The following is a 24,412-nucleotide window of genomic DNA, read 5'->3' on the forward strand; positions in this document are numbered from 1 at the left end:
CTGTTGGTTGATGAGTCGTTTCACCATTTTGATCCAGACTGAAAAAATGCAAAAACTATTTTATTTTATTGCTGTGAAAATTTGTACAGACACTCTTGCTTTCCTGAGGATGAATCCTCACGACTTCCCTTGACTTTTCTTCCCATACTATATTTTATTGCCATGAAATTTGGTACAGACATTCATGTCCCCTATCACTATGATTTTATAACTATAACTGTGATTATATAACTATAATTCTATAACTCTTTAAATATAAATAATAATATTAATAAGGCCTATGATTCTATAACTATAACTGTGATTTTATAACTATAATTGTATAACTCTTTAAAAATAAATAATAATAATAATAATAATAATAATAATAAAAAGGCCTATCACTATGAGTCTATAACTATGATTCTTTACACATAACTATGACCTAATCTTTTTTTCTATTACTACAGTTCTATAACTATAATTTTATAACTTTATATATCTAAAACTATCATTATATAACTAGGGCTATCACATATTCTATGATTAAAACACAGACACGGAGATAGATGCTGTATTCACAGTCTCCCACTCCTTTTCTCTCACTTCCCTCTTAACCCTCTAACATCTGCTTGGGGATGCTGTGCCCAGCGCGGTTGCTATGGAGACGGTGTGACGTTGACAACGGTTGTCGCATGAGAGCGTGGTGTGACCCTGGTGGGGACAGAGATGCGTTACGACAGGCAGAGGTCTCCCAGGCTGCTGCTGGAGTGTATAACAACGCGGAGAGACGAAAACTCTCACCCCGCAGGCCAGTGTGGCAGCCCCTCTGCTGGATCTTAATGAGATATCACTCCTGTCCATGAACACACACACATGCACAGACACACACGTGCGCTTCTGGACATCTGGGAAAGTCTGCGTGCACACACTACAGCTCAGAGCAAGGGACCCCCCCAAAAAAAGAGGTGTGTTTGTGTTGGTGCCACCTCTGTCAGCCTGAGAGCATCTTTCAGTCGTGACTCATGGGCTTCCACCGCTCATTCCTTAGAAAATGAAAAGCTCTGCTGTAATCCACTGTAACCACGCACGAGACACGCAGGAGGGAGGGGGAGATACTGGGTGAAATGGAAGAAGGAGGTGAGACAAATGAAGGAGGGAGAAGGGGAGAGCTATAAGGTGAAGAAATGAAAGAGAAATGTATAGGCATCAGCATAATTTCACACATCAGTGGAAATGAGGCCAATGCGGTACTGTGCGAGTTATAAATAGCTCTCCTGAGGTTATAGTAAGTAGCTGGAGAAAGGTTTCCATACAGCCACGAGGAAGACGTAATGCTGTCAATATGTGCAGTACTATTCCATATCTCTGTCAGCATCACCACGCCCCCCAAAACCGAAAAAATATAGTGTAAAAAATGTTATCCTACTCATCAGACCTTTGTCCCCCTTCCTCACAGAGCGAGCCGTCCACGTTCAGCCAATGATCGTGCAGCAGATGCGGCACTTTTAGCTCCGTGTGGAGGAGTGCACTACGGCTTGGTGGAAACAGAGGATGCATGCTATGTGTGTTTGCGCCGGGCCTGCCAGGAATAGCAGGAGCGGCCCACACCTCCCCGGAGAACACGGAACAACAGCCGGGTCAACGGCGCCACCGTGTGGCAGCACCTAGCAGTGGAGACATGTGTACAGGAGACATTTTTACTGCCAGGTACACACATCGACATGCATATGATGGGGTTAAATGGTCTACACAGCTTGTAGGGTGGGTAAGTAGGAAGCATAGGCTGGTTGTGAGACAATGGGCACTTGGGCACAGATATGCAAAAGGCCCCACCACTGAGGAGCAAGAATTGCAGAGTTTGTGGTGGTTTTGGCCCTTTGTTTGGTTGTTTCTTTGCGTCTTTTCATTGTCTTTGTGCATCTTTTTGTGATTTTGTGTCTCTTTTGTCGTTTTGTCTCTTTGAGGTAATTTTCTTGCATTTTTTGGTTGTTCTATGTCTCTTTGTGCTTGTTTTGTGGCTCTTTGGGGTAATTTTGAGTTTTTTGTTTTGTGTGTTTGTTTTGTATTTTCGGGGTGCTTTGTCGTTGTTTTACCCCTTTTTTGTGGTTATTTTGTGTCTCATTACAGTTCCTTTGCATCTTTTTGTGATCGCTTTGACTCTCTTCTTGGTTGTTTCATTTCTTTGACCTAATTTTGTCTTTTTTTGTCTTTGTGTCTCTTTGTGGTTGATTTGCCTCGTAATTTTGTTTGTGTTGTGGATGTTAGAGGTCTCATTGTGGTTGTTTTAGTTTTTTACAGTCTCTTTACAGTTCCTTTGCAGCTTTTGCAGTTTTTGATTTTGATTTCCTTGTCATTGCTTATCTCTTTGGGGTAATTTTGTGTCTTATTTTGGTCGTTTTGTGTTTTGTTTTGTTTTTGTGTGTGGTTGTTTTACCACTTTTTGTCGTTATGCTGTATCTCTACATCCTGCATCTTTTGTCTTGTGTCTTTTTGGTCGGTTTGTTTCTCTTTGCGCTTATTTTGCACCTTTTTGTCCTTTTTTTTGCATGTCTTTGTAGTTCCTTTGCATCTTTTTGTAAAGGTTTTGAGTCTTTTCCTGGTCAGTTTTGTCTTTTGTATTGTTTTGACCATTTTTGTAAATATTTTCTATTATAGTCTCTTCTTCTTCATTTGCATCTTTTGCACCATTTTGAGTCCCCTCCTGGTCACTTCGTGTCTCTTTGTAGTTGTTTCACCACTTTTGTAGTTATTTTGTGTCTCTTTGCAGTTCTTGTGAAATCTTTTTGATCATTTTGACTCCTGGCTATTTCATGTCTCTTTTGGATAATTCTGTCTTTTTTGGTAATTTTGTGTCTCTTTGTGGTTGTTTTGCCCCTTTTTGTAAATATTTTTATTATGGCCTCTGTATTTCATTTGCACCATTTTTGTTTGTTTGTTTTCACCACTTCCACCACATTTTCCAGGTGAAGGCCAGAGGGGACCCTGACACTTTGGGCCCCTGTGCCTTCATTAATCCATCCAAGGTAAAGGGAGGTGGGGTTCAAGTTATGGTAAAGTTTTCAAATATGTCTTATTTAATGCCAGTGTTTAATGCCAGTGAACTTTACCTGAGCACAAACTACCCCAAAAATACAATAAATGTTGAAAATATATAATGTTCAAGCACTACATTCTTAAGTACATGTCCACAGATAAAAAAGATTAATTAAATATGCTGGTGACATGAAGTCATTCAATACGCCTGTGTCCTGCAGATCGAGGATTTTAGGAATCCAGGAAGATATTTTTGACTTCATAAAGGTGTGCACATTGAGAGCAGGCAGGAGAAGATATTTTCTGAATTAATTTTAATGTGGCTTTCATTCCAGCAAGGGTTAGCCCATTCAATCTACAATTCAAAACATCTCTCCAAATTTACTTAAATCTTCGGTGCACCACCAGATGACTTCAAATACATCCATGTCCTTTCACTCTCCTGCTGTTTAGAGGATTTGTGTGAATGTTTGTTTAGGAGCCCCTGGGTTAGAGGTGCTGTCACCGGATCGGATGGAGGGAGGGAGAAGGAGAGAGGGAGGAAGAGGAGGGTGGAAGAGAGGGAGGGGGGTAGAGGAGTGGACAGACACTGGTAGCGGAGGGGGAGGCGTTTGGCTCGGCGAAGACGGGGAGTGAACGAGCAGAGAGGGTGAGAAACCAGCGGATCTGGCCCTTTAAATCACCAATACAGCGCATTCGGAGGTGAGTTTGGAGATATTCGGGTATTTTTCTCCCTGTGTTTAATAATTGTAACGCGTCTGTGCGCCTCTGCAACCCCGGCTTCTCGTCACCGAGGGCGGCTGCAGCGGAGAGGGGCTCCATCAGTGTCACGAATCCGGTTTTCCCCAGCCCTTTGCCGGCGGAGAGGGTGGGGAGGACCGGGGACAGGGTCAGTGGAAGATTTCCTACAGCTCGGCTGGACTTTAAGGACGCACAAGCCACTGTATTCAAAAAAACCTCTGGATTTTTATATGCTGAAGTAGGCCGACCAATTTGCATAATAGCGGAACATAAAGGCATGCGCTCCAGTCTTGTGCCCATTGTCGCTGGATGGGTTTATATTGGCTGCTGGAGCCTGCCTCCCTCAAAACATGTCACCACCCTGCTCCCACGGCTAACAATCAGGGCCTGTTTGCAGACCTGAAGCGGTCTAGTCTGGTCTTCACTTGGGAAAATATCTCTGGCTTTGATATGTGCACAAGGTCTGCCTGTGCTTTCGCGCACTGTGCGTGTGTGTGTGTGTGTGTGTGTGTGTGTGTGTGTGTGTGTGTTTATGTATGTATGCGTGTGTATGTGTGGAGTGTTGATAGCCATGGGAGAGAGAGGACATGCTGTTCTATCCATCAAAATGCCCGCATTGTGTTTTCACACGGTAGAGCAGCGAGCAGGGCCTATAGCGGAGGACATGGCTCCGTGCTGCAGGCCCGATCAGCGCTCAGGAGCTGCTAGGATCAATAAGGATTGATGCATTCTTGTGCGTCTCGAGAGCGGCGGTGGGCTCGCTGGCAGGCTGACCGGGGCCTGTCCAGCTCTGGTGATGTTTTTGGTCCAGGCCGAGACAAATGACCAGCTTACTGTTTATATTTGTCTCTGCATCGGCTATTACAAGGAAATGTTTTTTATTTGGGGGGCGTAGGAGAGGTTTAACTGTGGAGGGGCTGAAACTCATATTTGTGCTGTTTCTTGCAGCTTCCCCTCTCTCAGCATGGAATGCGCCATAGCAGAAAGTTTGAAAAATCAACAGGCTGAAGAAATCAAGGCTCTCGGTTTATAATACTAATGAAGTGTGGAAAAAGAAGTGATTTAGGCTTTGTATTTTGGAATACTTTCCCTGTGTTGCCACGTTTGTTGCTTTTACGTGTGAGAAAATACGAAAACCAACATTTGGAAGCGTGAAAACAAATTGGATATAAGTGCTGTCACCTCCTTTCAATATGTTAGCGATGAAGTTCAAGAATCAACTGAGGAGTGACTGAAAAGGGGTAGGAAATCATTAGTTTATACCTCCTACTACTCCTTTTCAACATCTTATTTTTGTTGGTTATTAAAATCTATTGATCGAGTTTTGTATAGATAATCATCCATCTCAATTATTGTTATTTAGTTTTATTTTAATCTTTTTTTAGTTTGTTTTACATGTTTGAAATAAATACTTATCAAATAATTGCCCACATATGTTCCAAGAAATTATTTTAAAGGGAAGCAGATCCCATATTGGGGTCTGACAGCAAAAACTACTCCTTCAGAAAGCTTATAGTTGTCATTTTTTGCTGTGACAGGTGTTGATTGAGCTCTGTGGTATACAGGCTGTAATGTGTTGTGTTTACTTGGTTTATTGTCTGTGAAAGTTGCTGTTGTTCATGAGCATATTTATTATTCTGCCGGCTGGCAGTGGAGTGATTTAGGGACACACAGAGAATGAGAACATATGCTGTGATGGAAAGGTTGTGTGTCTTTCCATGTGTGCTTTTGTATTAAAACCATTTTAGGGAGATACACGTGTACACACTTAGCTCCTAACTGAGGGCAACGATCAGGGTCCTCACATGAATCATTGCAGTCTCGGGATAAAAGTTGTTAGGGTTTTTGTTTGTTTGTATGTTTGCTTTTAGTAAAGGTTAGGCTTATATATATATATATATAGGTCACGGTTGGAGTAAGGCATGTAGTGGACAGTCGACTCGGGATGCACTATATTAGGCAAATATGAGAAATGCGATAACGATATTTCCTGAAAAAAAAAATAGATAAGTCCTGAATTTCTACTGAGTATACTGCTAAAATTCAACAAATTCCTTGTTGAATTGAAAGGAAATAATTTCCAACATTCTTTCATCAAACAAATTGAACATTGAACTGAACAGAAAAGGCACCAATAATTAAAAGAGTGATTCTCACAGTTTTCTACTGATTCTCTCTTTCAGCTAATTAAAAAAACAATGAGTGCAACATTGTAGTCTTTCAAAATGTGTTTAAAAAATAAAAATAAACAAAACAATGTAATGTGCAGCTCTAATCTAGACTAATATTAGGGTTAATTTTCAGGGTGGGTGACACCCCCCAAAAATTCCAAAACTGATTCCAATACATATTTTTTACTATTAAAAGTATCTTATTTAGGGAGAGCAACCTGCCATAATTTGTGAGGGTAATGCATCATTTAAAGGTTACTTCTGAATACATTTACACATTTACTGTGCTGTGTTTTTAACGGTAACATAACATTAATTGTGTGTTAATTCCAAGAACTAATGAGCGCTCATGTTTCCAGATCGTGATCTATAACATCACACTAATGTACTTATTTGCCAACAATTATATCAATGCTAGCATCAATACACAAAACAAGATGAGCAGTATCAATACACTCATGCCTAATCTCCAGGGAATTAGGGGAGTAAATCCAATGATGTCAAAAACGAGTTAGCATGTGTAGGAGAGAGAAAATTTACAGAAAAATGCCAGTAATAAAAAGAAACCCTTCAAAATGGGGGCATTTTGCCTCTAAGTGTCTAGTTGGGATTAGGATTTGGACTCAAGGTTAAGATTAGGATTTAGAATTAGGGTGAGCTGTGAGACAATCAGTAAATGTTCTCATAAATTTAGAAAAACAAATATGTGTATGGAGGTGACAGAAAATTTCATCAGGTGTTATAAATGTATTGACTTTCTCTTTCTCTCTCTCTCTATCTCTTACACACACACACACACACACACACACACACACACACACACACACAAAGGCCCTAATTACAGACATGAATCTCTGAGCTACTCCACAGTAGGAGTAATTAAGGCAGGACTCTCCTCCCGGGAGAGAGGGTGACAGACAGACACGGAGTGAGAGACACAGTCGTAACACACTCACAGTGATTTATGTGAGCAGTGAGGTGTGTTTTGATCATATGCGCTGCTGAGGAAACTTCTGCGCTTTGCTAAAAGATGTGTAAAAGAAAGACACTGGAGAGTTTTAAATGAATCATTGACAGCCCAGGTATGAGGGGAATTCCTGTTTTTGGATCAGCAGTGCAGGAATGTCCTACATCTGATCAGTGAATTGGTATTACTGGTTGTGATGATAGATGTTGTTATAGGATTTTTTTTTTTTTTTAAAAAAAAGGCTGATGATGACAGTTTGTCAGTGAAGCAAAGTACACCCTCATGTTCTCAAAATTCTTACTGAAATATGAAAACATGAACTGCAAGTAGGATGATTGAATTCAGCAGTTATTCATACTCAAATTTGTGTGATAATGACCAAATGTATGCAGATTTCACTCTAATTACTAAAACAACAAACATCTCCTCATATGGATCCATTAAACAAACTCTTAGATACAGCATAAGATTCTTGTCACGGTCCACTTCTCACTGGCTTGGTATACAAAACTACAAATGGAAACTAACATTTAATTAATTTAAATTAATTAATTTAAATGTGTGTGATGTTTGTCTGTTGTAATCTCACCTAACTCTTTTTTTTCACAGAGACAAGCCAATGTGAGCTCAGCTGCCATCCGGCTCTGTCGTTTTGACTTGGCAAGTGTTTCCCGGCCGTCTGTGCATCGCTCAGATCTCCATCCAGTCACGTTTGTGTTCAGAGAGTTCTGTCTGCCTGCCATCAGTCAGGTAACACTATATCATCTCTGCTCATACTCAAATCATGAAGAATATTTAACATGATTGGTAAACAGTGATCTAATGATCTAAGAAATATTAAATAAGTTGCTTTTAATATAGTCATGCTCCAGCATTAGTTATACTATGCATATTACTTCCTTAAACTGTACTTTGATCAAGAAACTGCATGTTTGTCATTTATAGTAATGCACAACCATATAGTCACCTCGTGGTGGTGCTATAACTCTACAACTGAGGCCTCACACTCCCCTAAATTTACTGCTGACTTCAAATGATTCAGCTCATAAATCAATGCAGTATAAATGTCCATATACAGTAACCCAGAGGCTAATGTAAATCATCATTAATTGTTGTTTTAATTGTAAATACATCACGCAGCATACTCCTGTGTATACTCCACAGTGATGGAAGAGCACCACAATGTAAAAAGATTTTCTTACAAATAAAAGTCCAGCATGAGGAAACTTACTTAAATGCAAATTATAGATTTTTTCTCAATAAAATTAACTTAAAGTGGCAAAAATAAAATACTCATTATGCGCAAATGACGTTTAGAGAGTTATTCTTGGATATTATTATTATTTATGATATTACTGGATCATTAACGCTGATGCATTAATGAGTAAGCATTTTACTGCATGTAGTTGGATAAAGCAAAGCTTATTTAAAGCACTTCTTGAGTGGTTGGTTAATCCATAATATGAGAAAATATCATCTCCAAAGTAACCAGCAACTGTAGATAAATGACGTTTAGTAAATAGTACAATAATTCCCTTTTAAATGTAGTGAAAGAAAAATATTAATTGGCATAAAAGGAGAGTACTCACATTCATCAGTGTTGTATTTACTGTACTGTATTAAGGTAAACATTTATTTAGTTTCACCATCACAAGCAACAATTAGCAATTGACTTACCACAACAAATGTATCTTTTATATCTTTTGCAGTATATATGTACAGACAGTAGTTGGCTCTACTTTACACATAATTGCTATAAACAAATATTTGCATTTGCAGAATTAGGGGGCAACGGGACAAGATTTTTGAATTTGAGGCATTCTGATTTCGATTTGTAGTTCAAGTAGTATTGACTAGTCACGTTTGTTTGGGCATACAAGTTAACAGTCAATCTTCATTCCAACTGCCAACATCTTAAACAAAAGGTAATGATCTACACATCTGTATAAGCATTATGTACTTGTTATACTTTGCACACAGTAGAATACTGTATTTTTTTCTATTGTAGTAGGTATTTATGATGCTTTCTTTAAAGGAACGCATGCAGGATGTTTGTTGTCCAAGTTTGTTTTTGACAGACAATTTTCTGTCACAACAAACAATAACGTTTTCTGAATCTAAAACTGTCACATTTCACCTTAATTTTGTCAGGATAAGCCACTAAATCTTGTCCTGGTAACACATGAGACACAAATCAAAACATACCCATACCCATACCCAAATCAAAACATACCCAACATGTCCGTCTGAACATGTAAAACTACGTTCCTGAATGTTCCCGTAAGTTTTCAGGAGTCACCTAGCCCTTCCTCTGTCTGCATAACAACCTGAGGTGTGCCAGCATATTTGATGAAATCATCCATCATTATCTGCATAGCAAACATTTTTTACTCTCTTTCTCTGTCATCAGTTTTCTCCTGTGTTGGTGTATTCTGATGGATCAGTATGTCTACCACTAATAATATCGCCCAGGCCAGGAAACTGGTGGAACAGCTGAGGATTGAGGCAGGGATTGAACGCATTAAGGTAGGACGATAGTTTACTGCCATGTTTGTTGTTTGTCATTCTCATCTGACCGTTCTTTCCTTAACATTCATCTGCCCTCCATCACAACTCTATTTTCTTCTCCACAATCATCTTTTTCTTTTCCCCTACATTTTTAATTTCTCTCCTACATGCCACCACATTTAAATACCTCACCCTCTCTCTCTTTACACCTCTCTTTGTCCCTCACCTCTTCCTCTCTCATCGACCTCCTTTGGAGCTCCCTGACTTTTCCACCATCATCCTTTGTTTTCTGTTTTCTCCTACATGTCCAGTTTTTCCCCTACATGCCCTCTTATTACAATCCCTCACGCTCTCTCCCTGCACACTACTCCTTCCCTCACCTCTACCTCTGTCATCTTCCTCCTTCACAACTCCCTTTTCTCATTCACCATCATCTTTTTCTTTTCCCCCTACATTTCTAAATTCTCTCCTACATGTCTCCTCACTTAAATCCCTCCCCACCACTCTCTCGCTCCCCTCCCTCTCTTTTTCCCTCACCTTTCCCTATCACATCTCCTTTCTTCATGACTCCCTTACTGTCCACCATCATTTTTTTTCTTTTCTCCTACATGACCAGTTTTTCTCCTACATGTCCCCCAGTTAAAATCCCCCCTCCTCACATCTTATCTCCCTCCCTAAAAACTCCCTTTTCTTATCCACCATCATCTTTTTCTTTTCCCGTACATTTCCAATTTATTTCCTATTTTTTAAATATATATTAGTTTTTTATTATTATTATTATTATTATTGTTATGATCATTGTTTTTGTTGTTATTACTATTATTATATTCATTTACTTATTGATTTATTTTTAGATTTATAGTTATTGTTTATTTATTTATGATTTTAATACACATTACGGTGATTCTGTGTCTTCAAAATGTGCACTGTAGGTGTTTTCATGCATGTGCTTATAATTAACCTCACCTGTGGGCTTTCTCTGTGATATTGCCGAAAGTATACGCTGAAGAGGGCCGTGGCCTGAAACATCCATGTGGCAATAAAAAATGCTATAATTTAAGTGAGGTGCTGTCCTGATCTTGACTGCATTGATATCCACTTTGAGGATTCAGCAGTCTCAAAAAGTTTAATTGCAAGTGAGCACATTGTCTGATTTGATAAATATCCCTCCATTTAATTCCCTCACCTTATCTCTCTCTCTCCCATTTCTCGCCAGGTGTCTAAAGCAGCAGCAGACCTGATGAGTTACTGTGAGCAGCACGCTCGTAGCGACCCTCTGCTGGTCGGGGTTCCCACATCCGAAAACCCTTTTAAGGACAAGAAGCCCTGTATCATCCTATAGCCGCGCTACGCTCCTCTCGCCATCAGACACACACACACACACACAGACATAAACACACACGCATGCACATACACACACATGAATGCACACTTTCAGTACTTAAATTGATCCCCAGACACACACATACAAACACAACCCACAAGCAGGCCATCTACACTCATAGAAACACTCCCAAAATAGCCACTCTGGAAAAGCGCCATACCCCGGAGCCACCGCGAAGGGGCAGGTATCTTCTGTTCACAGTGGCTGAGATCAGTATATCACTGAGTATGATCCAAGGTGCTTTGGTAATATTCATGTATGCTGGTAAATTAACTACAGCTTAACTTGAAAAGGGATTTGGACATTAATAATCAGTAGGAAATCAGGATTTTGTTTTCCTTCTTTTGTCATGAAATGAGGGGTTGGGTAAAGGATGGACAGCAGTGCCATAGGCAATGAGTGGGAGGATGCATGTGGGCAACACAAATGGGCGGTAGGCGCTACTGCTGACCGTGCCAAACACGACCTGGTGTCCCATAAAAAGCTCAATAAAAGCTTTTTTTTGTGGGAGTGTTATAAGGTCTCTGCCCACGAGCCTGCCTGTGCTGAAACATGGCGGGTAATTTTGGAGCAAAAGCCTTTGCCTCTGTCGGGCTAGCATGTTCCCACCCAAACCCGTATCAACAGACCTTCTCTGCCTGTGGCCTCACTGCGGCCGTCTGCAGCCTTTGGCCAAACCTCCAGCTGTGCCAACCTGTACAGAGAGTCGTCTCTAGATGCCGATCTGTTGTCACCGATTCCACTGCGGCTCACTGTGGCCGCAGTTGGCTGAAATCGATGTCTAAGCTGACCTCAGATCTGCACCTATGAGGGGAACATAGTGAACTGCTACACAGAACTCAAGCTATTAACCCTGGACGTTTACTGCATTTTTCTTAAGAAATACTTGTTTGTGAACTCAATGTACGTTTTGATATTTTGTTGAAGCATTAACAGATAAGATAATACTTTTTTTATTGTTTTGCTTTGACATAGGTGTTGCCCCTGGCTGATCAGGTTTCTCTTCATGTTGCTAGTATTAATGAAACTACAGGAGATCCAGTTGTGAGCTAGGGGGAACACCTAACCAGATACCTGCTAGGATCTTAAACAAAAGTTTCTACTGTACATCAAGCCTCCCTGTGCTTTACCCTGAGAGGGGGTGAGGTTGCAGACTAACCACACCCAAGAATCAGTCTGCAAGGATTGCAAAGCTGGAGGGGAGAACCCAATCTTAAAAAAGTAAAAGTGACGCTTTCCCTTCCCTATTTTCTCCGCTTATGTTTGATCCTTTTAATTGGCATTTTTTATAAGGGAAGAGATATACTGTATTAGATAGTGCAAAGATTCAGCTGTTTGTTTTGTTTTCCTCTAAAGCAGAGAAGGGCATGTCTTGTTTAAATGCCTAATAAATTCTGACTTTAATTATTAGAATAACTGGCTTTAGCAGTCAAATTTCCAGTCTCTCCAGTAGAAGAGCTTGTGAGCTCAAACTGGTCGAGGACTGGATCGAGCTAGTGATCCCCTCTCGGTTTCCTCCTCTCCTCCACAATGCTCCTCCTCTCTGACAAACCAAACTTGATTGTAAAAGCTGATGAAGAAGTGAAAAAAATGAAGTCAAGAGAAACAAACTAAGTGTATAAACTTTCTTTCAGACGTGCAGAAGTGATCAGTTGAAGAGTAGCTGTTTTGGGTTTATTTTTTGAGTTTCTTCTTTCTATGGAGTCCATGGAACCTGGTCAGTTGAGTATTACCCTGTACAGTGTTTGTAAGATACAAAATCTAAACACAGAATCCCCTTCTGTGGATGTTGGATTTTTTTAGTACTACTTATTCTGTTGCGTCAGTCAGGATCATGTCTGTCTCCATTTCTTACTTTTATTCTACTTTTGTCATTCAGGTTTTAGAGGCTTACGATAGCGGAGGATGGTTTTTAACCACAGATACAAAGACCTGATAGAAACAAAAGCCCTGTTAGGTTTAGGATCGCATCCTGTTAGAGGATGAATCAACATCGGACCTCATTCCAGTGGCAAAAACCAACCTCCTGATCTATCCTTTAACACCAGAGCAGCCCTCAGTTTTGGTGGGTGACAGGCAACTAGGACAACATACACAAAAAACACACACTCTCCCACAGCTGTTTGATTGTCAGAGGTCAAAGGTTTAAGGAGTGGCGAGGCGTTTGCATTGAGATCTGCTTTTGACGGTTAATTGCTGAAAGAAGGGAGCTTTGTGACATCATATTTACATTTGAGCATTTAGCCGTGGCTTTTGTCAGCAGTAACGTACAGTGACAGTGCAGGGTGGAGTCTGTTGGACAGGACTTACAGCTGCTGATGGACTGTCAGGGGAGTTGAACCCAGTGCTTTTCTGCTCTCTAATCACTAGGTCAATAAGTGCCACCTGCTGCACTGACTTGTTGGGAGCAGGAGTTTTTTTGGGAGTGGTGAGAGGTGAACAGTTGTTTAGTGTGTGTACACAGTTTGAAAAGCAGACAGTCCTCTGGGGACACCATGCAAAAAATACCCACATTGAATGGTGAGTTGTGTTTAGTCCTGAAAATGTTGTTTTTGTTATGCAAAACTGAAAGATCTGCATGTTTGCGACAGAATGAAAACATCTTGAAATGTAGCACCCTTGACCAACTTGTGAACTTTTCTTTAGAGGGATAGTTTCACATTTTGGGAAGTACTCTTATTTGCTGAGAGTTAAAGGAAATTATTGATACCGCTTTAATGTTTGACGGTAAAAATATTGAGTCACAGCAAACAGGCAGTTAACTTAATTTAAAATAATGATAGCCATAGACTGTATAAAAATAAGTAACCCATTGTTTCATTTTTTTAACCTCTGTTTTAAAGCTTGGCATTCGGCACTCTGGCTTTTGTCATCTTGGATTTTTGGAGCCAGAAGTGACCTAAGGTGACCTGGATAAATTTAAACGGGTGAGTTATAAAAAAAATCAACCCTGTACAGTTGCCCTGAACAATGACATTAGCTATGGAGACCAAAACCATGGCTGTTACCATTTATTTCTGCTGTAAATTTGGCCATTTTAAAGGAGCAGTGTGTGAGATAGTGGCATCTAGTGGCGAGGATTGCAGATTGCAACCAGCTGAAACTTCTCTCGTGTGCCAAGCTTGAGTCCTTTAGTGTTCATTGTTCAAGAGGTTTTTACCTGGAGCTGAATTATCCACAGAGGACTTTTCTTCTTCAAAACAAACAGACCCAGTGATTTAAACAGTAAAAAAATTGAGTATAACAGTTACTTGTTAAAGAGCTGTATTTTTCAAACACTCTTTGGCTCGTCACATATGGCTAATAACTACAATGGCTCATGCAAGCACCTGCATTCAGTTTGTTCATTCTAACCTATTGTAGAAACACGGCCATGCAACATTTTGGATACCATGGATAAGGGAGCGTGTCCTAATGAAAATCCACCTACCGCCACCTCTAAAGCTCAATAATTAGCATGTTATATTTGTTTAATCTGTAAGCAAACTACCAAAGTTTTAAAAAGACAAGTTGCCACTTAATGTGCAAAGGAACTTCACGCTGATTATACAGAAGTGAGGCTTTATATTTTCCCTTTTGCAGTATTTTTGCTAAGCAAAGCTAACAGGCTGCAGGCTGTAACTTCATATTTGCAATACAAACATGAAAGTGATAACAGTCTTCTCAACTAACTCTCAGAAAGAAAGCATATTCCTTAAAATGTGAAAAACAATATCTTAAAGAAATAAGATTTTGCAATTCAAATCAAGGCTAAATTGCTGATTAACATCACTGTTTGTTCGCTGTAGGCTCCTTGTATAAAGCCCTGCTTCATCTCTCATTTGCCTTTGTTCCAAACAGAGAGAGCAGGCGGTTCCCAAAGTACAGAGAGAGCAGGAGCTGGAGAAAGGCCAGAGAGGGCTGAGTGTGTGTGTGTGTGTGTGCGCGCGCGTGTGTGTGGGTGCCCGGTGCTAATGTTTGGTGGCTTGAAAAGGATGATTTGGCAGAGCAGTAGGCGGAGAAGAGAAAATAGAGGTGCACGCATGTGAGTGTGTATCTCTGAGTGCAGGCGCAGAGTGTGTAAGAGCACACAGAGCCTCCAGTGTCACATACTAACGTTACAGTACTACAGCCCTGTGATTCCAGGTCGGGGCGAATTTAACCAGAGGAGAGGTCATGTGACGCTGTGTGAGTCAGAGCAGCATGTATGGTCTCCACTCACTCTTTTGTCAGATGCTAGCATGCACATCCTGGAGAAGAAGGAATCGGTCACAAGCTCAAACTGTGGGAGGCTATTTTTGAAGTGATGACCAATAATAACCCCAAACAACCCACTTAACTTTTTTCTGTTTCACTCTATCTGTGCCTGACTCAGCTACACTGCGCTAGCTGCAGTTTATTTTCACCACTCATTAAAGCCTTAGAGACCTAAAGAAATAGGTTGACATTTTGGGAAATAACGCTTATTCACTTTTTAAAGAGAGTGAGAGGAGAGGATTGGTACCACTCTTATATTTGTCTGTTCAATATTAAGCAATAGCTGGGACCTAGTTAACTAAGTTTAAAGACTGTAAGAAGGTGAAAATAGTCAGCCTGGCTTTGTCCAAAGGTAACTAAATCAATCTCTTACCATTTATGTTGAAATGGAGTCTTCATCATTACATTGCAAGGCAACCACAGAGGCTCCATGAAGTCACTGCACAGGCAATGTGTTGTTACAGATGCTAATGGGGTTTTTGAATGAGATTGTTTGACTTCATTGTTCAAGTTCGTTTCTGTTTCAATGTTGCTCAGTGGTGCATGAAGCCAGAAAAGTTTGACTTCCCATACATAAAATTACTTGAATCACCTTTATCACTGGTGGGTCCAAAGAGCAAGCCATAGATATGATGATAACTAGATAGCGGACTCCCAAAATGGCACCGATTAACACCAAAAACTTCATAGTTTCCAGGTTTACTTCATGAGGACACAGATTTTTCAGTTTCTTTTCTCGGCTTACGGAAAGTTTTTCAAATATAAAACCCCCATGGCTCAAATGATCATAATAAAAAGAGTCATAATTGACCTTCTTTACAGTTTGAGGTATCGACAGTTAAACAGATGTTTCTTTACAATGGTGGTCTATGGGGAAAATGCTGCTTTTGATTGGCTCACCCTGACAGTCTTACCCTAACCGAAACCAATCCCCCTTCTTTTGCCAAAATGTAACCAATCCTACTGAGGAAGGCAATGAGTACTAGTCAATTATAGGGAGGATATGGTGGGTTATTCCTTCGCATTCCTAGGATTTTGCAAATCTGCTTCCTGTGCAAGTGCATTTAAGACTTTTGCAAGCTGAATGGCCAGTTTAAGTTTTAGCTCTCCGCTAACTTGATTGAGAATAAAATTATTTAATCGCGCAGCTCCTCTACACTTTCAAAATGTTATATGACTGAATGAATCAAATTCTCATGGTGCAATGAGACCTTTTGCAGGGATTGACACATCTCTTTCACAGTGTAAATTTATAGGAAAACAGTTTTTTTCAGTTGTATTTCTACTGTTTAGCCACAAAGAAAATTGTCTTTAAAGTCCACTCCACTTCCTTTGGACTTCTGTTGTACAATCTGGATGTTTTGGTTTCACTTCTGCTCTCTCCACAGAGCTCAGAGAGCTGTTTGTCCTTCATTTTTGTCTTTATGCTGGGCTAAACTAACCAGCTGCTGCCTGTTGCCCATATTTAGTATTGGAAACAGAAAGTGGTATTGATCTCTGCATCAAACTTTCAGCCATGAGTCCATTAAATATTTCCCAAAATGTCAAACTATTCCTTTAAATTAAAAAAATCCCTTTATCTAATCTGTAGAGATAAGTAAAGAGATGCTTGACCTGATTCAGGCTAGTATGAATGGGGGTTAAAGTAAAAAAACAAACAAACAAACAAACAAGGAACTAGCTTTAGAAATAGACAAACTCTACAAACAGAAACCTGTGTCCAAACTATAGTGACAAGAGGTGATTACTGACCTGAGATAAATTTTCTTCCCCCAGAAACTTAAGAAGTACATAAATTGAGGAAATAACTGATTCTTTGTTAGTGTTCTGGAAAGGAAAAGCAGTTCCTTGTAATTTCTTTGTGAGATGCAGCTGAAGTCATAAAGGATTACAGCTGCAGTAATTCACACAACATGAACAAGCATGCAGACATATCAGCACACACACATGCACACACACACTGATGTTGTCCTGGAGGTGTCTGGCAGATGCTATTTTTTATCATCATTGTTTTTTCAATCATTCCATCGCTGGTTGGGCTTAAGATCAGAGACAGACAGCCGAAATCGCTGGTTTGTCTGACAGTTTGTCTGATTGGTTGGTTGTTAGTTTGCCTTATGGTGGCGTATATTGTGTTTATGCTGGTCTTGGGGGTGATCAGATCATCAGTGTTAAGGTAGAACACATGGCTCGAGATGGAAATCCACTGGTGTTGTGACACAAAACGAGCCCGGGGAAATTATTTCAGGTCAGGTGGGGAGAGTCGAGGCTCCTCACTGGTGGACTTTGAAATCAAACATCGCTGAGTCGGCTCTGAGCCCTTCCCAAGACTCATCTTTTGTGTTCTGATCTCCTGTGTATGCATACAGTATATGTATCTTTTTGCCTTGATTGATTATGAAGAAAATATATCTATTTTTTGTAACTGTTCTCTGATGTGCCATAACTCATGTTTTCTTGCACACTGTTAATATTTTGTGGATATTGCTGTTAAAAAGATGATATTGAGAAGTAGATAACATTAATAAAAAGATGATATAATAACACATGTTCTTGTGTAGTCTTTGCTTTTAGGCATACTGGCAGCACGGCTCTTGGATATACAACCCTGGTCAATCCAATCACCAGAATAAATGTTTACATTGTACGTTCCTGCAAACCAAGGATATGTCACACTTGTATGTTTCATATAAAGCAGATATGTTAAAACTTTACATTATTTTTTCAATTTTATGTTGTGAAAACACTGCAGTTAATGTGGTTAGGTTTAGGATCAATAAAAACACTTCGTTAAGAATAGGAAAAACATATTTTGGCTTAAAAATACCCAGTTTGGTCACAACAAACACAGCTGGAAATGTCCCAAACTCTCTTTGGTCTTGTACAGTGGTCTTCTGCTGTCTGCTGTTTGGCCGGTGTCTCACCTACGTGTCACACCACCTCCCTCAGCTCATATGCAGTCTGAACCACATAAATGTTGATATAATTCACAGGAAACATGAAGATCTACCATATACGCATTTTGCAGAAACATTCGATGCCAATATTATATTCTGCCGACTGGGCTGGTCTGTTGGTTGGTCCACCAATATGGTCTAGAATACCTAAAAAACTGCCTCAATGCAATTCTATGAAAATACAGACATTCATGGCTCCTGCAGGATGAATCCTAATAACTTTGGTAATGCTGTGACTTTTCATCTAACGCCACTTGAAGATGACATTTGCGGTCTAACAACAACCAATCCAATCGCTGCTGAGACAGTTTACTTTGATTTGATACACACTTTAATGTCACTTGTAGGATGAATTTTAACAACTTTGGTGATCCCTTCATAGTTTCTGCATATTTGCGAGAGTGCATTTTTGACCACATGATGTACATGTACCCATCTACCCATGTCTGTGTGGGTCCGCATGGACCCCTAAGCGGATGTCCGTGTGCAGCTCATTTTTCTTAACCATATGGAATGTTGGCATAGCAACTGTGCATGCTATAAAAACGTGTTGCTGAAAATATGTCTATACTTTATGCTGACCTCACTGCAGTGTGGCAGGCTACAGTAGCCTTGACCACAGTGTTTTGGACTGCACTAGCGTGCGGTACAAGAAATTGGTGCACATGCAGTTAGCACACTTGCTGTTCAACAAGTTTGCACAGTCATAAAAATGTGCTTCATGTGGCCATCTGCATATGGGTCCATGCAGAATCCCATGGACATGATTGGATGACCACATTTACATCATGCAGACCAACTGTATCATGCAGACCAACTGTATAATGTGGACCATTGTGGACACACGGACACATAGACACATGGACGTGTTAACTGTTGTTTTGCCTTCAAAGGTCCACTGTGTAGGATTGAGGGGCGTCTTTGGCAAAAATTGTACATAATGCAAAAAAATGTTTTCAGTAGCTTATATTCATTATTATATAGGCTATTTGCATTTTGCAGGTGTCCTTCATGCTTGATGCAAAGGAGAAATTTCAGTTCTGTATCAATCCTTCACATTGCACTTTTAATATTTCCTTGAAAAAAATGTAATATCTCAATACTTACGTTTATCACCAAATAGCTGTAAAATGAATCACATTCTCATCAGCCTCAGTTGTGCTCTCTATTTACTGCTGATTAGCAATTGTAAGCATGCAACAACTGTAAGCATGCAAACACGCTAAACTAATACATTGTTTCAAGCTTGACAGCATAAACATTTAAAATGGTCCCAGTGTTTTTCCTGTTGGAATGTTTATTATGCTGCATTCAAATGGAGCTCGTGTTTTTGACATGCTAAGTTGTGGGCAAGAAGACGTGAAATCTGAGCTGTCTGAAAATTTCCACTTATGAGATCATGAATACCACATCAGGGGGGCCTTCACATGGTCACTTCTTATGAACATGGTAAACACGACCCCCTATGAACAACAACACAGTGGTTGACAAGGAAACGAGCTGACAGTAAGTAAACGGACCAAAGCTGTTGCTCAGTCAACAGAAGAGCAATGAAACGGTCCATAGGCTATGGTGAAGATACTTAATATTAAATATGCTAAACATCCGTAGCTAAGCATTGGCCCTGTAAGGATTAACATACAGTGCACTGATAAAATAACACCATATTCATCAAATTTGCATTTAATTACACCGGACAACAGCCACTTGCTGATGTAAGGCATCGAAACTTGTGTGGTTTTCTTCGCATTATTAGGTGGAGTATCTTGCTCATTTTTTCTAATTAGGTGGCATGAATGCTATTCACATGTCAGATACTCATAAGTACAAAAACTATTTATATATAGTCTCACATCATGGCTGTAAACACTCGTGCATTTTCAGCTGCAGTTTATTGGACATGTTTTCTGTGTTTTTCTTTTTGTGCTCTCTCTGTAGGAGGATCTGGCTTTTTCCTCACACTGATTGTAAAGATACATGATGCACATGGACACACATGCTCTGTGGCCCAGTGAGTACATGGTGTGCAGTGCAAACATGAAAACCTTTTGCATCACACAAAACAAAGTGCAGCATAAACAAAGGGCACAGCCAGGTAAAGCCTCCTATTAGGGTTATTTGACAAGAATGTCATTGTTACAAGTCCCTTTGCAGCACTGCCTCAACAGTCACGAGTCTCCTCCAAGTTTCAAACCACAGCCCCCCCATTCCCTGCAAGTAAAAGCCAATCAGTTTTAGGGCGGAAGTACTACAACCAATCAGAAGTCAGTCCCCACATTAGCCACTCCCCTGTCCAGCTGATAATAAACAAATGGGAGGTCCATGTGCCTGAATGTTCCCTCGCTTGTGCTCTGCCCTCAGATCTGTGAGCAGACATGTGAGAGCGGAGGGTGGAGCGGGAATCAAAACATGCAGAATGGGGGGGCAGAGGGTAGGATGAACCACTTGTGTTGCAGGAACATCTTGCTACCTGATCATGTGATCATGTGATACTGTGGCATGGGTGGGGTTACACTGAGATTAATTTGCACATGCCCTTGCTCTCAGGCCTCTGGAGCATGCATCTGCAGGTTTAGCTTCATTTTATGACATGAAACCTGTACACAACTTGAGTGCAAAGAGCTTGAGAGAAATTAAACAATAAGTCTTTGCATGCAACTTGGATATTTCCGGCAGCTTTCCCGCACCCTGCTCCTTGACTTGTAGGTACAGTGGGTCTGCATCAGCTTGTTTTGCCTGTTTGCTCCAACACAAAGAGTTTCTGTCTCCACCCCAGTTTCTCTCTCTGACTGTTTTCTACAACAAAAGAGCTTCCCAGCCCATTTTTAAGGCTGTCACTTACACTTTGCCCCAAGTAGGCATGTTTTTTTCCATTACCTGAACCAAAATGTAAACTGAAGTTGCGTAACTTAGCTATAATTTCATGATGCAAACATGAAAAAGGTCAAACAATTATGAATACAATAATTTATTGACTTGGTTAACAGGGCACAAAATCAGTTCATAAATAGCTACAAAAACATCTGATACGATCAATAAATTACTGGTGTAGCACTTTTTTAAAATCATTTTAACAGCATTTGATCAAAAAAGCAGCACTCCTGAAGGCACAAAGATACTGACTGTGGTTTCTTTTGCACGATTAGAATTTACAGCCGACATTTTCTGTCAGATCACACACAGTTCATTATTCTGCTCATTCTTTATCATCCTCTGACCAAAAACATCACGTCCTTTGCACCCCCTCTCTTTAGATTTTTTTGTCCTGAAATGTCAATACATCCTGTGCAACTTTAACTAGAACATCATTTCCATTTCAGTTTCCATGGTGATGATTCTTCCGCAGGTTCAGCTGTTCATTTCAAGAACGCACACGCCGCCCGCCCAGTCTTATCTAAAGAAAGACACAAGTATTGTACCACGCATACCACACATTCATACACGCCTTTTCTCCAAGGACTCTCCCGTGACAGAAAACACAGGAATGTTGGGCATAGTTTCATTACAGCATTCCTGTCCAGTCCAGTCCAAACACACAGGTCTTCCAGGTATAAGTCGGGGTGTGGACACTTTCTGTCGATGCTGCTACTCCTGGTATTGACTGTCACACCCCATAAACATCAAACAGAAGCACAAAATAGAAGCTGACAATGTAAAAACAATGTGACCTGGATGTGAATCTGCCTTTCTGTCTGTGTCTTTGTGCACAAAGCAGATTTTGTAAACCGTTCTCCACTCTGACACTGAGAGGAGGTCCTTGGTTCCTGCATGTCATCAGTCAGGACAGCCCGTCCCAGTCCGCTCCAGGACATCCCTGCATGAGCAACAACGGACCCTTCAGTTCATCAGAACCCAGAAAGCTCCTGTGTTTGTTGGTGCATGCTGGTGCCGGACCCTTCAGCGTTCCTGCAGGACCAGTTCAGGCACCCACTGGTCAAGGCGTCGACTCTCCTGGCAATAGGTTCCCACCTCTTGTAGCCTGCAGTGGTCGGCCTGGGGGTTCTGCAGGGGAAACAAATGCACCATCAAAGTCATGCTCACAGGCGAATTTGTTCTGTAGAAAAGTTAACACAAGTAAAAGTTCCAGAAAGTGCACTCACTCAAATAACACCAAGAATATGAAGCAACATTTCAGTAACAGCATTGCATGAAAATAATCTGTAATAATAATACATCTCCACTTTGGCCTTGCAGTTATGTAAGAGAGGGCTGATGTGCTGAGTCAACATACCGTAACCAGCATGCAGTGGAGGTCTCCGTTCTCTTCCTGGTTTCTGTTGGCATCCATGGCACCCAGCAGCTGATGGAGCCGCTGAACTCCTGAGACTCGCAGGATGGTAATGCCACTGTCGCAGCAGAAGGACTGCAGCAGGGTGAAGTGGATCTGCAGCGCCACATCGTCTGCATCATCGGTTGCCAGAACACACAAAACCACGCTGTCCGGGTCTCTGGTTAGGCAGGAGAAAATGACTATGAGTTTAAGGTAGACACTCGCACTCATTGCTACATACTTGCATTTTTTTCTAAAATGCAAGTGAAGTTGTGTGTTAGAAACATTACAGGCATAGTGAAGCCAAACTTAATAGTTTCAACTCACGCGTTAAGGAGTTTAGCTGATTCATAAATGCCAACGGTCAGGCAGTCTTGTTTCTGAGCCGTCACTAGCAACTCCTCCAGAGCCAGACCCACAGACTGCATCCTGAGGGGGAAAAACAGAACAATTAACCTTTTATATTCTGCAAAAAAAACCCACACACTGCTCATGTCATACAACTGCAGCAGTTCTTTAACCCTTTGAAACCTGAGCAAATTGATTTGACTTCTTTCAAAAACATAGGGAAAAGACAACATGCAACTTAGCAAGATATGGTTCAAAAGTGAGCACATTAGTTTTGAAAGTAAGCAGCAAAAAAAAGACACAAAATGTCAAAAAAAAAAGCACTGAAAATAATTCTTTCTTCCATTGACATAATTTTAAATCTAAAATTATTATAATTATTAATATAGTTTTCTGGGCATGTTTCCCTTTTTGGGGGATAATTTTCTAATAATCTTCCCTTTTTTCCACAACTAATTTTTAGGTAATTTTGTCACCTTTGGTTAATTTCTTGCAATTTGTGGGAAATTTCTGGTTTGAAAGGGTTAAATAGCTTGTAAACGGCATCTGGACGAAGCACAAGAAAACTGATGTTGATCCAGGTCAAGGGTTAATAAATGTACCTAATTTAATCAATTTTATGAAATGCCATTAAACTAACTTCATTAAACGATAAAGTCCAAGAGAAGTTACATAAAAAGCTATCAGAAGCTAATAATACATCATCCTGATCCATCAGTTTCAGCAGTTAGGTTGCATGTGGATTAATGTGATAAAATAAGGAGGGAGTGTGATTTCAAGCATAATATACATATGGTCCACACACAGTCTTTCCTGCAAGCTGTGCAGTATGCATGCACAGTATTGCACAAATAAGTATATATGAGTTTTTAAACCAATGATTTATGCAATGACTTAAAGTTACTATATGTTGTCAAAGTTTAATAAGTTAAATTTAGTACTTGATGCTAAAAATATCTGCCCTCCAGTTAGATACAGTCTTAAATCCAAACTCACAGTGTGATTCTACCTAATCGACCTGTGCAGTTCAGGCAACGCAAGGGTCAAAGAACAAACAGCATTCCTATCCAGCACATGATGTCCATCCACATGCCGCAGACAGCCATAAAACTACAGCCAAATCTGACAAAGTGCAATAAAAAGAAAAAATCTTACCTGTTCTCGATGGACGCAAAGCTCTCCTCTGGAATCATGTTTGCAAGTCCAAACTGAATCCCGGTGAGGAAAAGCCTGACAGCAGTCCTGTGCTTTGAATGCTTTCTCTGTGTGTCTGTGCAAGAGTGTTAGGAGCGTTTGTTGTTGGAAACGTTGCGTCACAGTATTTATACCGGGCTGGGAGGAGGGCGGCACCGAAACTAGCCGAGTTTTACAATTGGCTCCAAAGAAATCCAACGTCTCTTTCTGTCATGTGTCCTGCTGGTTTGTTTGTTTCGTTACACTGTGTGATGCCTTTACACGATGTGGAAGTTCATTTGCTTTGTCATTCTGACTTTGTGATCTGCATAACATTATTGCGCACGATAAAACATGTGCATGTGTATGCATATGTCCTCTATATGCATAAAACATAATGATTCGGTGGAAGTGTATCGATAGAAATCAGCTTAACTTCGTGACTGTGTTGAGCTGTGCTGCAGCTGTGCAACATGAGCTCCTCGTCTCCATAACATCCTGAGTTTCCATAACCGGGCAGCAGTGGTTATGCAAAGATGACTGACATCTGGTGGCTGACTGATGAAAAACCACCCCACTATTGTGAAACTGTCAGTCACATGAGGTTAGAGTCATGCATGATCAAGTAAGACGTTTGTGTAA

At 40.4% G+C, this 24,412-nt stretch overlaps 2 protein-coding genes across 3 annotated transcripts; one reads left to right on the forward strand and one right to left on the reverse strand.

The window, feature by feature from the left end:
* Nucleotides 1-3,596: 3,596 nt before the first annotated feature.
* Nucleotides 3,597-17,568, forward strand: gng7 (guanine nucleotide binding protein (G protein), gamma 7). Of its 2 annotated transcripts, none has more exons than XM_088087442.1 (4): nt 3,597-3,717; nt 7,504-7,644; nt 9,305-9,420; nt 10,619-17,568. In XM_088087442.1, the coding sequence occupies exons 3-4, from the start codon at nt 9,340-9,342 to the stop codon at nt 10,742-10,744; spliced, it is 207 nt and encodes a 68-aa protein (XP_087943568.1). In that variant the 5' UTR covers nt 3,597-3,717; nt 7,504-7,644; nt 9,305-9,339; the 3' UTR covers nt 10,745-17,568. The 2 variants fall into 2 exon arrangements, with proteins under 2 accessions (XP_087943568.1, XP_087943569.1); XM_088087443.1 differs by lacking the exon at nt 3,597-3,717 and adding an exon at nt 3,730-3,904.
* Nucleotides 17,569-20,931: 3,363 nt separating this feature from the next.
* Nucleotides 20,932-23,908, reverse strand: LOC121953863 (growth arrest and DNA damage-inducible protein GADD45 beta-like). The gene is made up of 4 exons (XM_042501113.2): nt 23,753-23,908; nt 22,577-22,678; nt 22,211-22,427; nt 20,932-21,981 (listed from the first exon to the last, which is right to left on the reverse strand). The coding sequence occupies exons 1-4, from the start codon at nt 23,788-23,790 to the stop codon at nt 21,877-21,879; spliced, it is 462 nt and encodes a 153-aa protein (XP_042357047.1). The 5' UTR covers nt 23,791-23,908; the 3' UTR covers nt 20,932-21,876.
* Nucleotides 23,909-24,412: the final 504 nt, after the last annotated feature.

Source organism: Plectropomus leopardus, chromosome 14 (genome assembly GCF_026936395.1).
Source record: "Plectropomus leopardus strain MGB_pleo_1.0 chromosome 14, ASM2693639v1, whole genome shotgun sequence".
In the NCBI taxonomy this organism is placed as follows: Eukaryota; Metazoa; Chordata; class Actinopteri; order Perciformes; family Serranidae; genus Plectropomus; species Plectropomus leopardus.

Excerpts from the sequence above, each read along its gene's own strand:
- LOC121953863 (XM_042501113.2), bottom strand. The coding sequence starts at position 23,790 with ATGATTCCAGAGGAGAGCTTTGCGTCCATCGAGAACAG. Across the intron at positions 22,428-22,576 it reads TCAGCTAAACTCCTTAACGC|AGACCCGGACAGCGTGGTTT; the intron begins GTGAGTTGAAAC and ends CTGCCTAACCAG. Across the intron at positions 21,982-22,210 it reads TCCACTGCATGCTGGTTACG|AACCCCCAGGCCGACCACTG; the intron begins GTATGTTGACTC and ends TTTCCCCTGCAG.
- gng7 (XM_088087442.1), top strand. The coding sequence starts at position 9,340 with ATGTCTACCACTAATAATATCGCCCAGGCCAGGAAACTGGTGGAACAG. Across the intron at positions 9,421-10,618 it reads CAGGGATTGAACGCATTAAG|GTGTCTAAAGCAGCAGCAGA; the intron begins GTAGGACGATAG and ends ATTTCTCGCCAG.